The sequence below is a fragment of the Pocillopora verrucosa genome, chromosome 1 (genome assembly GCF_036669915.1).
Source record: "Pocillopora verrucosa isolate sample1 chromosome 1, ASM3666991v2, whole genome shotgun sequence".
NCBI classification, from domain to species: Eukaryota; Metazoa; Cnidaria; class Anthozoa; order Scleractinia; family Pocilloporidae; genus Pocillopora; species Pocillopora verrucosa.
Window position 1 is genome coordinate 32,443,993 of NC_089312.1, and position 13,152 is coordinate 32,457,144.

The 13,152-nt window shown below is 39.1% G+C and overlaps 1 protein-coding gene across 2 annotated transcripts; it reads left to right on the top strand.

The window, feature by feature from the left end:
- The first annotated feature begins 1,644 nt into the window (after positions 1 to 1,644).
- LOC131772532 (uncharacterized) lies at positions 1,645 to 13,021 on the top strand. Of its 2 annotated transcripts, none has more exons than XM_059088458.2 (2): positions 1,645 to 1,695; positions 9,736 to 13,021. In XM_059088458.2, exon 2 carries the CDS (start codon positions 9,738 to 9,740, stop codon positions 12,321 to 12,323), a length of 2,586 nt encoding a protein of 861 aa, XP_058944441.2. In that variant the 5' UTR covers positions 1,645 to 1,695; positions 9,736 to 9,737; the 3' UTR covers positions 12,324 to 13,021. The 2 variants fall into 2 exon arrangements, with proteins under 2 accessions (XP_058944441.2, XP_058944440.2); XM_059088457.2 differs by lacking the exon at positions 1,645 to 1,695 and adding an exon at positions 7,498 to 7,833.
- Positions 13,022 to 13,152: the final 131 nt, after the last annotated feature.

Sequence of the window (13,152 nt, forward strand, 5' to 3'; positions counted from 1 at the left end):
GCAAATTATTTTAGTTTCCATTTGGAACTAAACACCGCCCTCATACGTTATGTTGAGGTTAACTTTCGGCATCATAAGAGATGGTAAACACATCCAGTTATTCGCGAAATTCCAACCAAAATATGTATTCATTTTTAAATCAACGTCTTCCTTGGCATTTCCATTCTAACTGCTAAAGGTCCCTACTTTCCCGTGGGCGAAAAAACACCAAACGCTAAAGCGCTGCTAATGAGGACGTGCTCGCACACAAATTAAAGGTGTAATTTATACAACAGAAAGTCGAACGAGACTTTATACATTTAATACCATAATTGCTTTGAAATAGTCTCTTACTTATTGTATCATCTTTCAGTTTTACTGAGTTTAAAAGAGCTCTCAATAGAAAACTTTGAGGCTCAGAATCAAAAAAGCCCACGAAATTCAGTAAAAGTAAAATACTACCACCAAAACTTGAATACGTTTGTACTTCAAAATTTCAAAAAAAAATTAAAATGTGGTCATCTGAAATATGCGAAATACCGTATTTCATCGAACATGCGCACGCGCACTAATAAGTGCCGGCCATAATATCAAATAAGCGCCTCTCTCGAATAAGTGCCCCCACCTACCTCACGTTCTTTAATCGTAGGGATGCAAAGAAAACCTGTTTATGTTGTCACTTCATTTGCAACTTCTTAAGCTTTACCTACAGCGCAATCAATAAAGGAGAATAGTTATTTCCCGTTACAGTTATTTCTTTCTCTATGTGCTTGCATAGTTCCTTTATGAGTGTTATCTGTCCTTTTAATTTTTAGATGGAACCACCTGATCGGCTGCAACAGCGTGGAAGGCAGACAAGGGAGCTTGGAATCCGGTGCTGAGTTTCAAGTTTGTGAAAATTGGCGATACAAAGAGCGGGACATGCAAAATAGCACAACTGAGTGCAGGTGAAAGAATTAGATTTCATTTTCATATTATAGCCGGCAAATGTGTATATCTACGCGTGAATAGCCTAAAAAGATGCCTCTTTCGAAGTGACCACGTTAAGATCTTCCACTGCGCTATATCCATTAGTTAGAATTCTCATTGGTTTTGATATACATTCCCTGTCTCTGGAAAGAAATTTTAGAAAATTTCTAAAAAATTTAAAAAAAAAAAAAACACTTACACCCACCGATGATAAAAGATTGTATAATTGTCAAATTCGAAAAAGGGCATCTGAAAAATAATAAAAAAAGGACAAAGTTATTTTTAGTGGACAATCACTAAATTGTCTTTTTTTTTTCTTTTTTTGAAATAGGTGCGGTAACTTGTACGTGCAGCTCAAAGCCAATTTGATAGACACAACCCCTAAGTGATCAGAACGCGAGGCCAGTTTGATCCGCGACGCTAATATTGAGTGACACATTTGGAAACCTTTAAAAGAGAACACCATATTAAGCACTCGGCAGATCATTTTCTTGTCTTAGCATTAACATTTTCATCATTGGTGTTTCGCAAAATCCACTGGCTAATGAGAGATCTATCAGCCAATGGTGGATGAAAGTGGAGAGTAAAGCTCTTAAAAACATCACTAATTAAGTATGCTGCTTTCGGGTGTTTGTTCAAAGTTCTTTAAAGGCCAGAAAATGGAAATTTCATACTCAATTTGCAATTCTTTCAGGCCGGACTAGCATGTGAGCAGAAGATTGTAAAGGACTGCTCGACAAAAAGAAGGTGAGATTAAAACCCAAACCAACACAATTTGATAACGGTGGATAGGAGATCCGATTCACGAACCGAAACAGAAGAACCACAAAATTTATGCCACTTTTTTCGGTGTAGAAACGGAGCCGAACATGAAGGAGTTATAATTGCCGAAGGGTAGTAAATTGCATCGTTCGCACGAAAAGCCCTTTCTAAGCTTGTTCCGTTCAAATTGATAAAACAATGACCAGGTTAAAAAAAATCAATTATAAAATTCCGGATCGTCACTTTTTCACCAGAGGGAATTTGAAAGGTGAAATTACCAGCCAGTCGCTTCCGACCTTCGAAAGATATCGTTCTCCGTGTGTTTTCGTTTTATAGACCCAAAATATCACAGGATCTTAAATGAAATAGAAGATCATTGAGGCCTCAGTTTTTCTTCTGCCGGACATACATAAATTTTTTGTAATTTTAAGAGGAAGTTATGTTTCTATTTTAACCGACTGCCATCTTTCCGGTTGGTTAACGCTATTTCGCAACGAAAACAGATGAAAATTACAAGAAGGTAGAGATTAAAAACCGCAGTTGCGTTATCATATATTCCTCACGAACGGAAACCATTTACGCGTTCGCGCGAACAAAACCAAATAATTCACAAGTGACTCGCACTCGGTTTCCATCTTCTTCTGACAAGAAGGCACTATACGCTGATGACAACAAGACATCTTTCTAAAAATAGAAAACGAGTGCAACATTTCTAGCCCCAACTTGAAGAGAAGTAAAAAGAAAAAAAAATAATTAAGAAAAAGGCAACAGATCTTGCCTAAGGCAAGGTTTTCAGAAAAACGACTGAGTTGATTTCCAACCTAGTTTATCGGCAAGTAAAATAAATGATGTAACCATCCTTCTGACGGACAACATTTGCCTTGCTTTCAACAGCAGGCAAGCCTTTTACAAGCTGACCGAGACACAATCTTTTCATTAGCTTTGTAATATGAATATTTTATTTTACAAACTGACGATTTTTTGGCAAGATCACCATATCGTTGTCACTTTTAATTAGTCCCACGCGAAACAGATTTACTCGTAGAATGTTTCTCGAGCTAAAACCTTTTCACTTTAGTGATCAAACAGGACTAATGAAGGACTGTTAAACACATTCAAGGAAAACTTCCTAGATCGACTGTTCGCTGACGTATATCAACTAGGTAAAACCGGGTAAGGACTTTGTTTTATGTCCCCAACCAACCATGATTACGTAATTCGACATCACTATCTCCCATGGTTGAAATTGTTTTCGGAAGCCAAAAAATAGAGTACACGTAAAATACACAAACTGTGAACGTAAAAGCGGTTAGCTTACATCCACGAACATGTTTTTCCATTGTGTGGAGTGTCTAAAAAAGTGTTTGTAATCAAACTGGTGTAAATTTCATCTGGCAATCTCCGAGAGGGTCTGTTGAGGATGACAGGCAATACAACGTTTATTTCCAAAACCAGATGCCTTTGTTTTGATAAGAAAACGAAACGAGCTCACTTATCACAACAAGTCAGTATTTAACCGACATCTGAATAAAACGGAATAAACATTCAACTTCGCGGGTATTTTACGTAAACAATCACCATTAACATTGCGAAATCGAAAATGATAAGATATTGGCAGAGTTGTAAGTTCAAAACCGAATTTAAGACAATATATGAAGTTTGGACCGATGTTAAAATGCACTCTATCCAAAGAAAATTCCAAATCTGCCCCATACTTTTATTAGCATTCAAAAGGTAATGGGTTTTCCCTTCTTCAATACTTTCACGGGCTATAACACCTGTTCACGTCCTTCATTAGATTTGTTAACTGCATGGTCGGTCGGGAAGTATACCTCACTGATCATTGTCAGCTCATACTGAGTCAGTCAATAACAATGTCTTAAGAGAAATTGGCTTGAAAGACGCTTTGCTATAAATAGAAGACGCTACAATGTTTCCCAGCAAGGTATTAAGGGGAGTCGAAATTATCTAACGGATATAAAAAAATATATTATGTATTTTGATTCTCAAGTCAGGTTTTGTTCAAGAGAGCAAATTCTCGAGTTATTTTCAAACAGAAAAGTAACTTATAAGCATACGTTATCATTATTATCATTATACAAAGCCAGCCATTTTCAAATGATCAAGCCAGAAAGAAACAAAATTTCTATGAAAAATGATTTCGCGTTCCTTGTGCTAAAAGAATAGAATCAGACCATACTGGTCTGATATCAATTGATATCTTGGCTCCAAAAAAACAGAACGTAAACGTCGGTAAAACTAGAACTGAGTAAAATGCACCGAATGTTGTCCTCTTGACAGCAGAAAAGAAGGGAAAGAACATACCGTGTTTTTATGGATAAATTTATTTATCAGTCCAAGATAGTAACGTTAATGGTTTTAATGGAGGACAACTCATAAATGTGATAATCCAGTCCAAATCAAAATGAGTTTCAAGCGTCATCAGGCAGTCAGAATGTCGGCTGCATCATTCAGCTGACATCCTAAACGCCTGCGGACCTGACTTACGGTTGGCTAGGCGCGTCCGTTAAAAGAAGTAACAAAATGAATGCTAAATAACCACGAGTATCGCTTAGTTTTAAGTGCTTGTAGACCTTAATATAAACTTCTGTCAATGATCTGTTCTTTGAAAAGATCCCGCAGAGAGTGTGTGTCGTACGACATTAGAAATGAACCGGCTTGCTCAAAGAACCGGAATAAAAGTAAATGAATCTCACAATTTAGAACAACAATTTTTCTTGAGGAAATTTGACGAGCCTTTCTAATTGCTTTCTTGTCTCTTCACATGCACAATGGAAACCATTGTGGCTTGAAAGGTGATGCATAATTATTCGAAGTTTATTGGTTCATGTCATCTCGCACCTTTTATTTTGGTTAGCGAAGGTGATCGACGACGGAGCTTTAGGACACCATTTCAGTAGTTGCTTACAATACTAGCATGGAAGCTTTGATCTTAGTCTAGCCCAGAACAGTTTATCACTTGCGGCGTTATTATCACTTTGTCGGGCACTGTGGCGCATTTTGCGGGCAAAAAGGGAAATTTTGGCGGGCTAAAACGCTCGCACGTTGCGTGCGTGATTGTTCAGACCGTTGTGTTGTCATTTTTTCCGTTTTTTATTTCTTAATGACCCAAAAGTGATAAAAATAGTAACACAGTTTATGTTCGCGGGTATAAATGTATTTTTGGCCCTTCTCCGACACTGGGTCGGGCCCAAAACATATTTATGCCGGCGAACAGAAACTCTCATTGTTTTATTATGCAGTAGGCGTTAAGTTTACGCACAGCATCTTTCAGGTTCTTTAAAGAAAGGCTGTTGTAATAAAAAACAGAAAATGACGCAACGAAATTGTCAACAAATTACAAGCTGCTAAGACCAACGGTGTCATAGCTCTGGCAAATGATCATAAACTGGCTCAAGTCAAATGCTTGAATGCACCTTTGTTTAGCTAGTCTGCTTTAAGAAGCTCTACAAAATGTTTCGTTTTCACAAGATGATTTGTTCAGGAATCTTATGCACTATTTGCAATGAGACTAAATACACTATTTGATGTAAAAACTGACTTGTGACAGTTTCAGGCCCTATCAGGAATTTTTCTTCTCTGATACCACGCCTTGAGTTGCATGATATTAATCGAAGTAAAAAGTGCGGGAAACACCAGCGAGAAGACACCTCAGGAAGATTTCACGGATGAAATATATCAAACAAATCAGAACCTGAGAACGGTACACAATCGGTCCATCTGTGATTTGAATTGAGCTTAGGTTCACTAGTGCACTTTATCATGTACCCCTGAGGATTTTCAATAAGTTGCGCTGCAGATACCACTGAATTTGATAGCGATCTTCACAACACTACTTAAGCAGTAGTGAAAATAAGGCCTGAAAAAAATTCAAGCCTGCGGGGGATCTGAAAAGGCCTGAATATTTTTCAGGCCTCATTTCACCACTGCTTAAGTAGTTTTCATTGCTGCGAAGATCGCTTCCAAATTAATTTCCTTAAACGCAGTTCACATATATTAATATATTTACAGTCGTAGATGACACTATTTCTTACCAAAACTGATATGATGAAATCTAAAGAAGACAAAGTCATATTCAAATCTGGATCAACCTTCAAGCAACTCAGAGATAAAATGGCAGCTAGAAACTTCGGCAGAAGTTAATGCCATCTCAAACTTCGCTAGTCTTTAGAAAAATTTTCAATTGAGTGTCGAAAAGCCATAACCAAAGTAATCCAATAAGAACCCAAAGTTAAAAAGAAGCGGACTGCTTGAAGCGCGGGAAAACGTGAACGAGTAAGTCGCGATTTTTTTAGTTTTGCCATAATCGAAAGTAATGCCCAGAGGAAATTTCTCAAACGTCGGTCATGTGTTTCGCCACGTTTGAAACAACAAAAATTTACTTGTCGTAGATTTGTTTTTCGCCTGTTTGAATCTCAAATGACCGATGTATATTGAAGAAAACGCAGTTCCTCTTATTTAAAGCAGTTTTCTGCCGTCTTAAATCACTAACAAGCTACGTATTAGCGTTCGCCATCAAATGACGATGATCCAGAGATTTGCAAATTATGATATACTGTTAATAGAATCTTACGTCTGTCTTTGTCGGTTATAACGTTTTCAAGCGGAAATGTGTAATGTAGCTAAAAATCGAGATCTGTTTACAGGAAAGATGGCTGAATTGAAGTCTATTGACAGCGAACATGGCACTTTTCTGTTGTATACAATGTTATATTCGTATTGTATTTTTCGATTACTCTATGTTATGTTCGGTATCCCGCATAGAGAGTAACAATTCTGTTTTTCGCTTAAACGCTAATTTTTTTCCTTAATGAGATGGTTTCTTCAGTTCGACTTTGGCCCCTACTAAAACAGAAATTTACATTTTTGATACATACTGAGTTTTAAGCGGCTCCCCACTCAGAAAAGGATGCTAGTCCAGAAGTTTCGTCTGAAATTTAATCATGAGAATATCTTTATTTTTGGAACCATAGTCGTTGGGATTTAGTCGGTTTCAGTCGTAAATTGATATGCCACAATCAAATTTAAAACACCAGTGTAAATATCGAAAATGGTCGGGACAATTTCATTTCACTTGCCTAATAAAACTTTGTTCGATAGACATCAATTAATTTAAAGTAACACGAATTTGATTGACAGTTTTTGGATTATAATTTGCCTTGCATTAAAACCATTAAAACCAGAAAGAAAGAAAAATGGGACTGATATATTTATGGCACATAACATATTGAATATTCAAGTAAATGCTAAACAGTGAACTTGAGATCTGACTCGAGACTAACAGTTGGAAAGAATGGGTGTCTTGTGAGAGAATATTAAGTCCTCTATCCGTTTTTCCACGAACTTATTAGGGGGTAACTACACAGCTGTCAGAAAATATGGCCGAAGTTTCAGTGCCGCTGATACAACGCAAAAATAATATGGAGGACGTAAACAAAGGCAACCAAAATTTTCAAGCGTCTAATCTTTAACGAAAAAAAAATTAATTACGCATAAGCCATAAGTGTATGTCCCCATTTGCGCCGAGACTTTTGTCCATAACCAAACGTTTCGTAACTTCAAAGGTCAGCCAAAAGAAGGCGTTGCCATTCAAATGGCAGTTGAAGTTGACAGACATTCTCATCGGTCATCGTGCGATTTTGATGGAAATTCTTTTTATGCGACGCTCTATTCATTAACTATTTCCTGTCCAAAGTGACACTCTCTTCCCAGAGGGCAAGAGATATGGAAAAAAATGATTATCCAAGTTGGGTCACCGTGCGCCATGTTTGCTGCAGCGATTGATGGGTGGAAACAAACAGAGCATGTCGAATATTTCACAACCCATAAGGATTTGAGGAAGTGCCCCCACAGACTTCACCTCCGTTCTTATTGATAAAACATTCATATTCTGTGAATTCATTTGTAAACGAAAGAAAGGCGCGGAACAACAACAAAACATAATGTTCTACATTGTTACCATACGCGTTCAAAAACAGTCATTTGGTCTTTTCAAATTCCCGCTTTTCACGGATCAGAATTCGGCGCTCTGAGACACTTTCGTCGCCTTAAGAGAGGAGAAAATTATCGTTCAAAGGCCTCTTTAGTGGATGTTACTTCATGGTAAGTCACAAAATATGGACTCCTAATTTGTCTAAATTCGTCGGTTGCAAGTAGAATGATCATGCATCCCATGATCCCATGATACGGCGCCGATTATCCGAATGTAACATCAATCGCAAGGAGGTAATAAACGTTAAGGGAAAACTGTCGGGATGGCGTATATTACTAAAAAAAAATACACTAGATAAATTATTTTAATTTTTTAATCTCCTAAAACCATTGTTTACATTAGCCTTCACTTGGTTTGGCGCGAGAAAATATCTAAATTTGGTGAAGTCTGCTAAGTCAATATTCAATGTTTAACTCAAAGCGTTGACCGCAGAAAAATTGAAACGCGAAAAGAGTCGTGCTAAGCTTTTCCGTTTGAAACAAGCAGTCTTTACCTAGATGTTTAACGCGAACAAACACCGCTATCGACTTACTTCTCGAGGAAATTTTCAGCCCCTGTGTACTGATTAGTGTAATTTTAGTCATTCGAACACCAACATAATTCTTTACGAAGTCGACATTGAAAAACAAAAAACTGTCGTGACTTAATCGCTAAGGCAGAAAGAAACGCTGTCGGAAAGGTGAAAATATCAAATTGAAAGAAAAAACAGAAAACTCTGTAAAGTGCGACTCCAGGCAAATTTTCCTGAACGCGTGGGTTTGGGCTCGAAAACACCTGCCCAAGGTTTACGACAATATTTATGTCGGTAAAGGTGAGACCCTGGTGTGAAATTACGCTGAGGACAAAAAGGGAAAAAACATCAGTTACAATAAAATTTATGTTCCCGCACGAAAGACACTGACATCCAAACACGGCAAACACAATGTGTCTTTCGTCTTGGAAAAAACCCACTCGGAGATTTCTCTTGGATTATTTATTGGTCAAAAGAAAAATATACAATTTCAACGAAAAACTTGATTGTTATTTGAGCTTTGCTTGCAAAATACATCAGGACTTGAACAAATTTACGGAGCAACTGAACAAAAATGATACAAACTGACTTTCTGCGCCTGAACTTAACCTACGCGATGAATTTAGAAAAGCTTCACTGTAATGGCGGATGTCTCTTGACAACTCTATTAAGACCCAAATGGACGCCTGACATAATACACGACGTCTGGACTCAAAGATGTATCTTGCGCGGGATCTACACTTGCTTGAAAAAGAAAAGTGTTCGCTTCATACAATGTCAAAGAAACTCAATTGTCAGCGATATAGGTCGGAGAAAACTTGCTTGAGTCAGAGTTATCTCGAACCAATCATAGTTTCTTCGGTAAATGTTTTTCCCTATACTAAGGGTTCTTGAAAAATGTTCTCAACGAGAGGTTTCCTTGTTCGGTAATATTTTTCTCTAAGGGTTCTTGAAAAATGTTCTCAAAGAGAGTCTCCTTGTTCAAACTAAGAGACTGTCTACGGAAAAACTTGTCATACCTTTCCCATCTACAATGCCAAGAAACTTGAGAACTTCTCGATGAAAATTTGCTCAAGTGAAAGCGGCTCAAGACAAATTATACTACGCGTATCTGTTGTAATTTGTACAAGACACTCAGACCAGTGTCTTCACCCTCTGTTACACCTCCCAACTCAAATTTGTTTTCCGATTGGAGGAAAACGTGTCACGTGCCATGGGTCAACACTCACTGACTCCCTTGGAAGACACCAACTTGAACTTTCGACTCACACGTGATCAGGTCGTGCACTTTGAAACCATGTCAAATGTGCGTTCAGCTGGCGTCAAAACAATCAATTTTTGGCAGTCATAGCTAGACGTTTCGAAATTTTGATATTTTAACTTTAAGTAAAAGCAATTGAAAAAGGTGTATTGCTGATTTTTCACCGAAAGTTCTAAGATTTTTAAATTACTGTTTGGATTTGCAAAATATGAATTCCTATGCTTTCTCATCACTCAACAGCCATGAACAACAAGGGTTCAGAAGCTTTGTTCCAGGCTAGTTCGTCGTGCAAACTTCGTCTTGTGCGCATGCTTGTGGAAGGAGGAACCTCGGTCAATGTTCGTAACGAGCGCCAGGAGACACCACTAATGCTATGCTGTCAATCCAAGACGGACATCGATGAAAAAAGTCGAGTTGTGAGTTACTTACTCAGCCAACAAGCAAAGGTAAATTTGCAAGACGTTGACGGTCGGACAGCTCTGATGTACGCTTGCACTTCAAACTCTGGAAAAGGAATCATCCAGGCTTTGATGGATGCAAAGTCTAATCCGTGGATCGAAGATGGAAGTAAAAGTACAGTGTTTGATTATGTAATGAATGCTGGGGATTTAGAGACCACGAGACTTTTAATTAACGCTTGTCGAGAAAACATGGAAATACGAGGAAATTTTCAAATGAAAAACTTAGAAGAATGTCTAGCTAATATGCAGGACATTCGCAAGTTCTCCTGGCCATTGATGGGCCCCAGGTTACGGAGAAATCACATGAATTTGTATGCTGCTAAGAAAGAAGACACTTCCATCTCCAGCGGAAATCTCTTAGGTGCTGATTTAGGGGTTGATGGCGAAAATCCTCAACCTGAGAGACGAAGGAAAAGATCTGTGTGTCACTTTGATCCGCTTGATATTCAAGAAATATTACGTTGCTCAGAACAGGCTAATACCAATAGATCAAAAATAGAAAGTGAACAAGAAGGTAAAAGTGAGACGGAAGGGAAGCGAAAAACCTCTGTTCGTTCACTTTCAGAGGAGGAAAGGTTCAGTGTTCAGATTTCTGATGCAGAAACCTCGCCGCGTGACCCTTCATCTGGGCTTGAAAAACTGCTAAAGCTACAAGATTCTTTCGGCTCTTCAGATTCAAACGAGTCCCCTTGCCCGACAAGTGATAGTCGCAGGGATTCATTGACAACAGCTGGCTTCTCTTCTGCGAATAAACACTCATGGAAAGAGCAAAACTCGATGCAGGAAAATGGTTTTTCTAGTTTAGAAAAGGTAGAAGATATCACAATCAAGGGCGGAAGCGAGGTTTCTTTAGCACTAAAGATGCCTAATGGCGATGATAAGAGTGAAAACGCAAGTTCATTCGCAGGCGATGAGACGCAAAAATCTGCTCATTCAAACGAAAAGAATAGAACAGAAAAAGATTGCGAACAGGAAAAACTTTTCATAACTCGCAATTCCTCCACGAGTGTGATGCTCAACGAGAACTGCTCATCATTTGTCGAGACCTCAATTCAAAGTCTAAGGCAGGTAAATAGGGACTCCGCCGTGGATAGGGCATTTACGGAAAACACAGAAAACAGGTCAAACCGGATTGTATCTCCAGCAACCAGTCAGCAGTCGTCTCCCGTTTTGAGCCCCATAGCATCCCCAAGAGTAACTCGTCGTCAAACTACTGCACTGACGTTTAAACAAACCACGGCAAGTCCTCGAGCATCTCCAGTGCCGCTTATTTTCGACAACAATCGACAAGAAGCAGGAGCACCCATTGTAAGACGGTACACTCTATCTGCAATGGACATGGGCAAGTTACAAAACACGGCTGGTATCAAGACCCTCTTAACACCACCGACACACTCTTCCACCGCTGACATTGACACCAGGAGGGTGGGGCTGGAGGGATGCTTTGCCCCTCCTGGGCTGAGGAAGAGTAAGAGTGATCTAACAGATTGGAAGTCCATTTCACGCAATTTACAGGGTAAAGAGTATGTAGAAGTCGGACCAAGTCCCGGGCCAAGCATTCACAGCTTTCAGCAGCTTGTCGGCAACAACAAGGAAGGAAGTGATATTACTGAGTTCCAGTTACCGAGTATCTCTTCACTGAAGAAAGGAAGTCGTTCAACGATGATCACTACCACAGAGAGCAAAACTCAGAATGCTGAACACAGAATGGACCTGCCATTACCTTGGCCAAATAATGCCGACAAACAACGCCTGTGCTTCTCTGGTCAGGAATTTCCTGTCGATGATCAAAGACGATCACCCAGCCCAGGACGCAACTCGCTCCCCTCATCGCCAAAAGACCCCACAGTGTCATCAACAGCTGGCGCCTATGACTCCGTTGCTATAGCCAAAGTGGCTGATTTGTCACCAAGGGGCTCAGAGAACTCACCGGGAGATGTGTTTCCAGACCTATTCTTCAACTCTCCCACGAGAGCACACTACACAGAGGACAATAATTCCAAGTTGGGGGAAAGCGTAAAAGCAAATTCGACGAATTTCAACCTCAGAAATAACAGAGACGTCCTTGCTTTAAATTCCAACGTTTCCGAGGATCGTAATGCAGTTTCGTCTCCCAATCAGCAGCGAATTAGTCCAAGACTACGCCCAGCCACACTTCTACCACCGCTGACAATTTCCAACAGGAGATCGCCGACGCATGACCTGGAAGATGGCTATTTCTCGGGGTCACCTTCACCAGCGGATGTTGAAAGTCCACGAAGAAAATCAAGCAATGAGTATCTGCGGTATTCATTTCGACCGATTTCCCCCCGTTCCCCTATTCGCTCACCAAAGTTCAACACGGGAAAACTATCTCAACCACGTTAGAACTAAGTATTCTATGAAAGATTTGGCGGCAGTGATCGATACAATTCCAAGCTATGACTGACTCATAACTGAAGAAATGGTTTATTAGACAAAATGGACTAAAATGACTTACAACACTGCATATTAGTTAAAGACACAAAGAATTCATCGCTTAGATTGGGATTCTAAATCATCTCAAATACGAGCAGAACTACAGGAGCAATAGAATCTCACAAATCATGCAACGCTTGAAAAACGTTTTATTTTGCCAGACAGTCCCCTTTATGCCAGGCGTCGTGCGCAGGACGATTTATAAAGTTAATCCTTTAACTCCCAAGATCTGATCACTAATTCTGCCCACTAGCTGTTACACATTTCCTTGTAAATTCCAAGTTAAAAGAGAATTTCATGTTCGATCGAGATAACAACTTCTTCCCGATAAGATTGAGTGTTATCACTACCTTTTTTCTAGATAATGTGTGAATATCATAGAGAGAAGTTTCGTGTTGATTACTGGCGGGAATAAAAGGGTTAATATAAAGTAAGACTCGTTTTCGAAACGAGAATCTAAAGCTGGTACTTGCTTGTAGCTTTCATTGCACTTCTTTTAGGATTGTTGAATGTGTTAACGTTTACCCCCGCAAAATTTTTTTTTTGTCCTGTGTCAACCTGTGTACATAATTACTAAAGAAAATAAGTAGTAACTAGTTAGGATTCCGACCAAGTAAAAGAAATTTATTTCCAAAGATGTAATTTTTCTTTGCTTAGGGTTAGGGTTGTCTCTGGGTCGATCAGAACGAAACATCTCCTCTCAGAATCTCATGACTATTTGCGCGAAGAACTGAGTGCT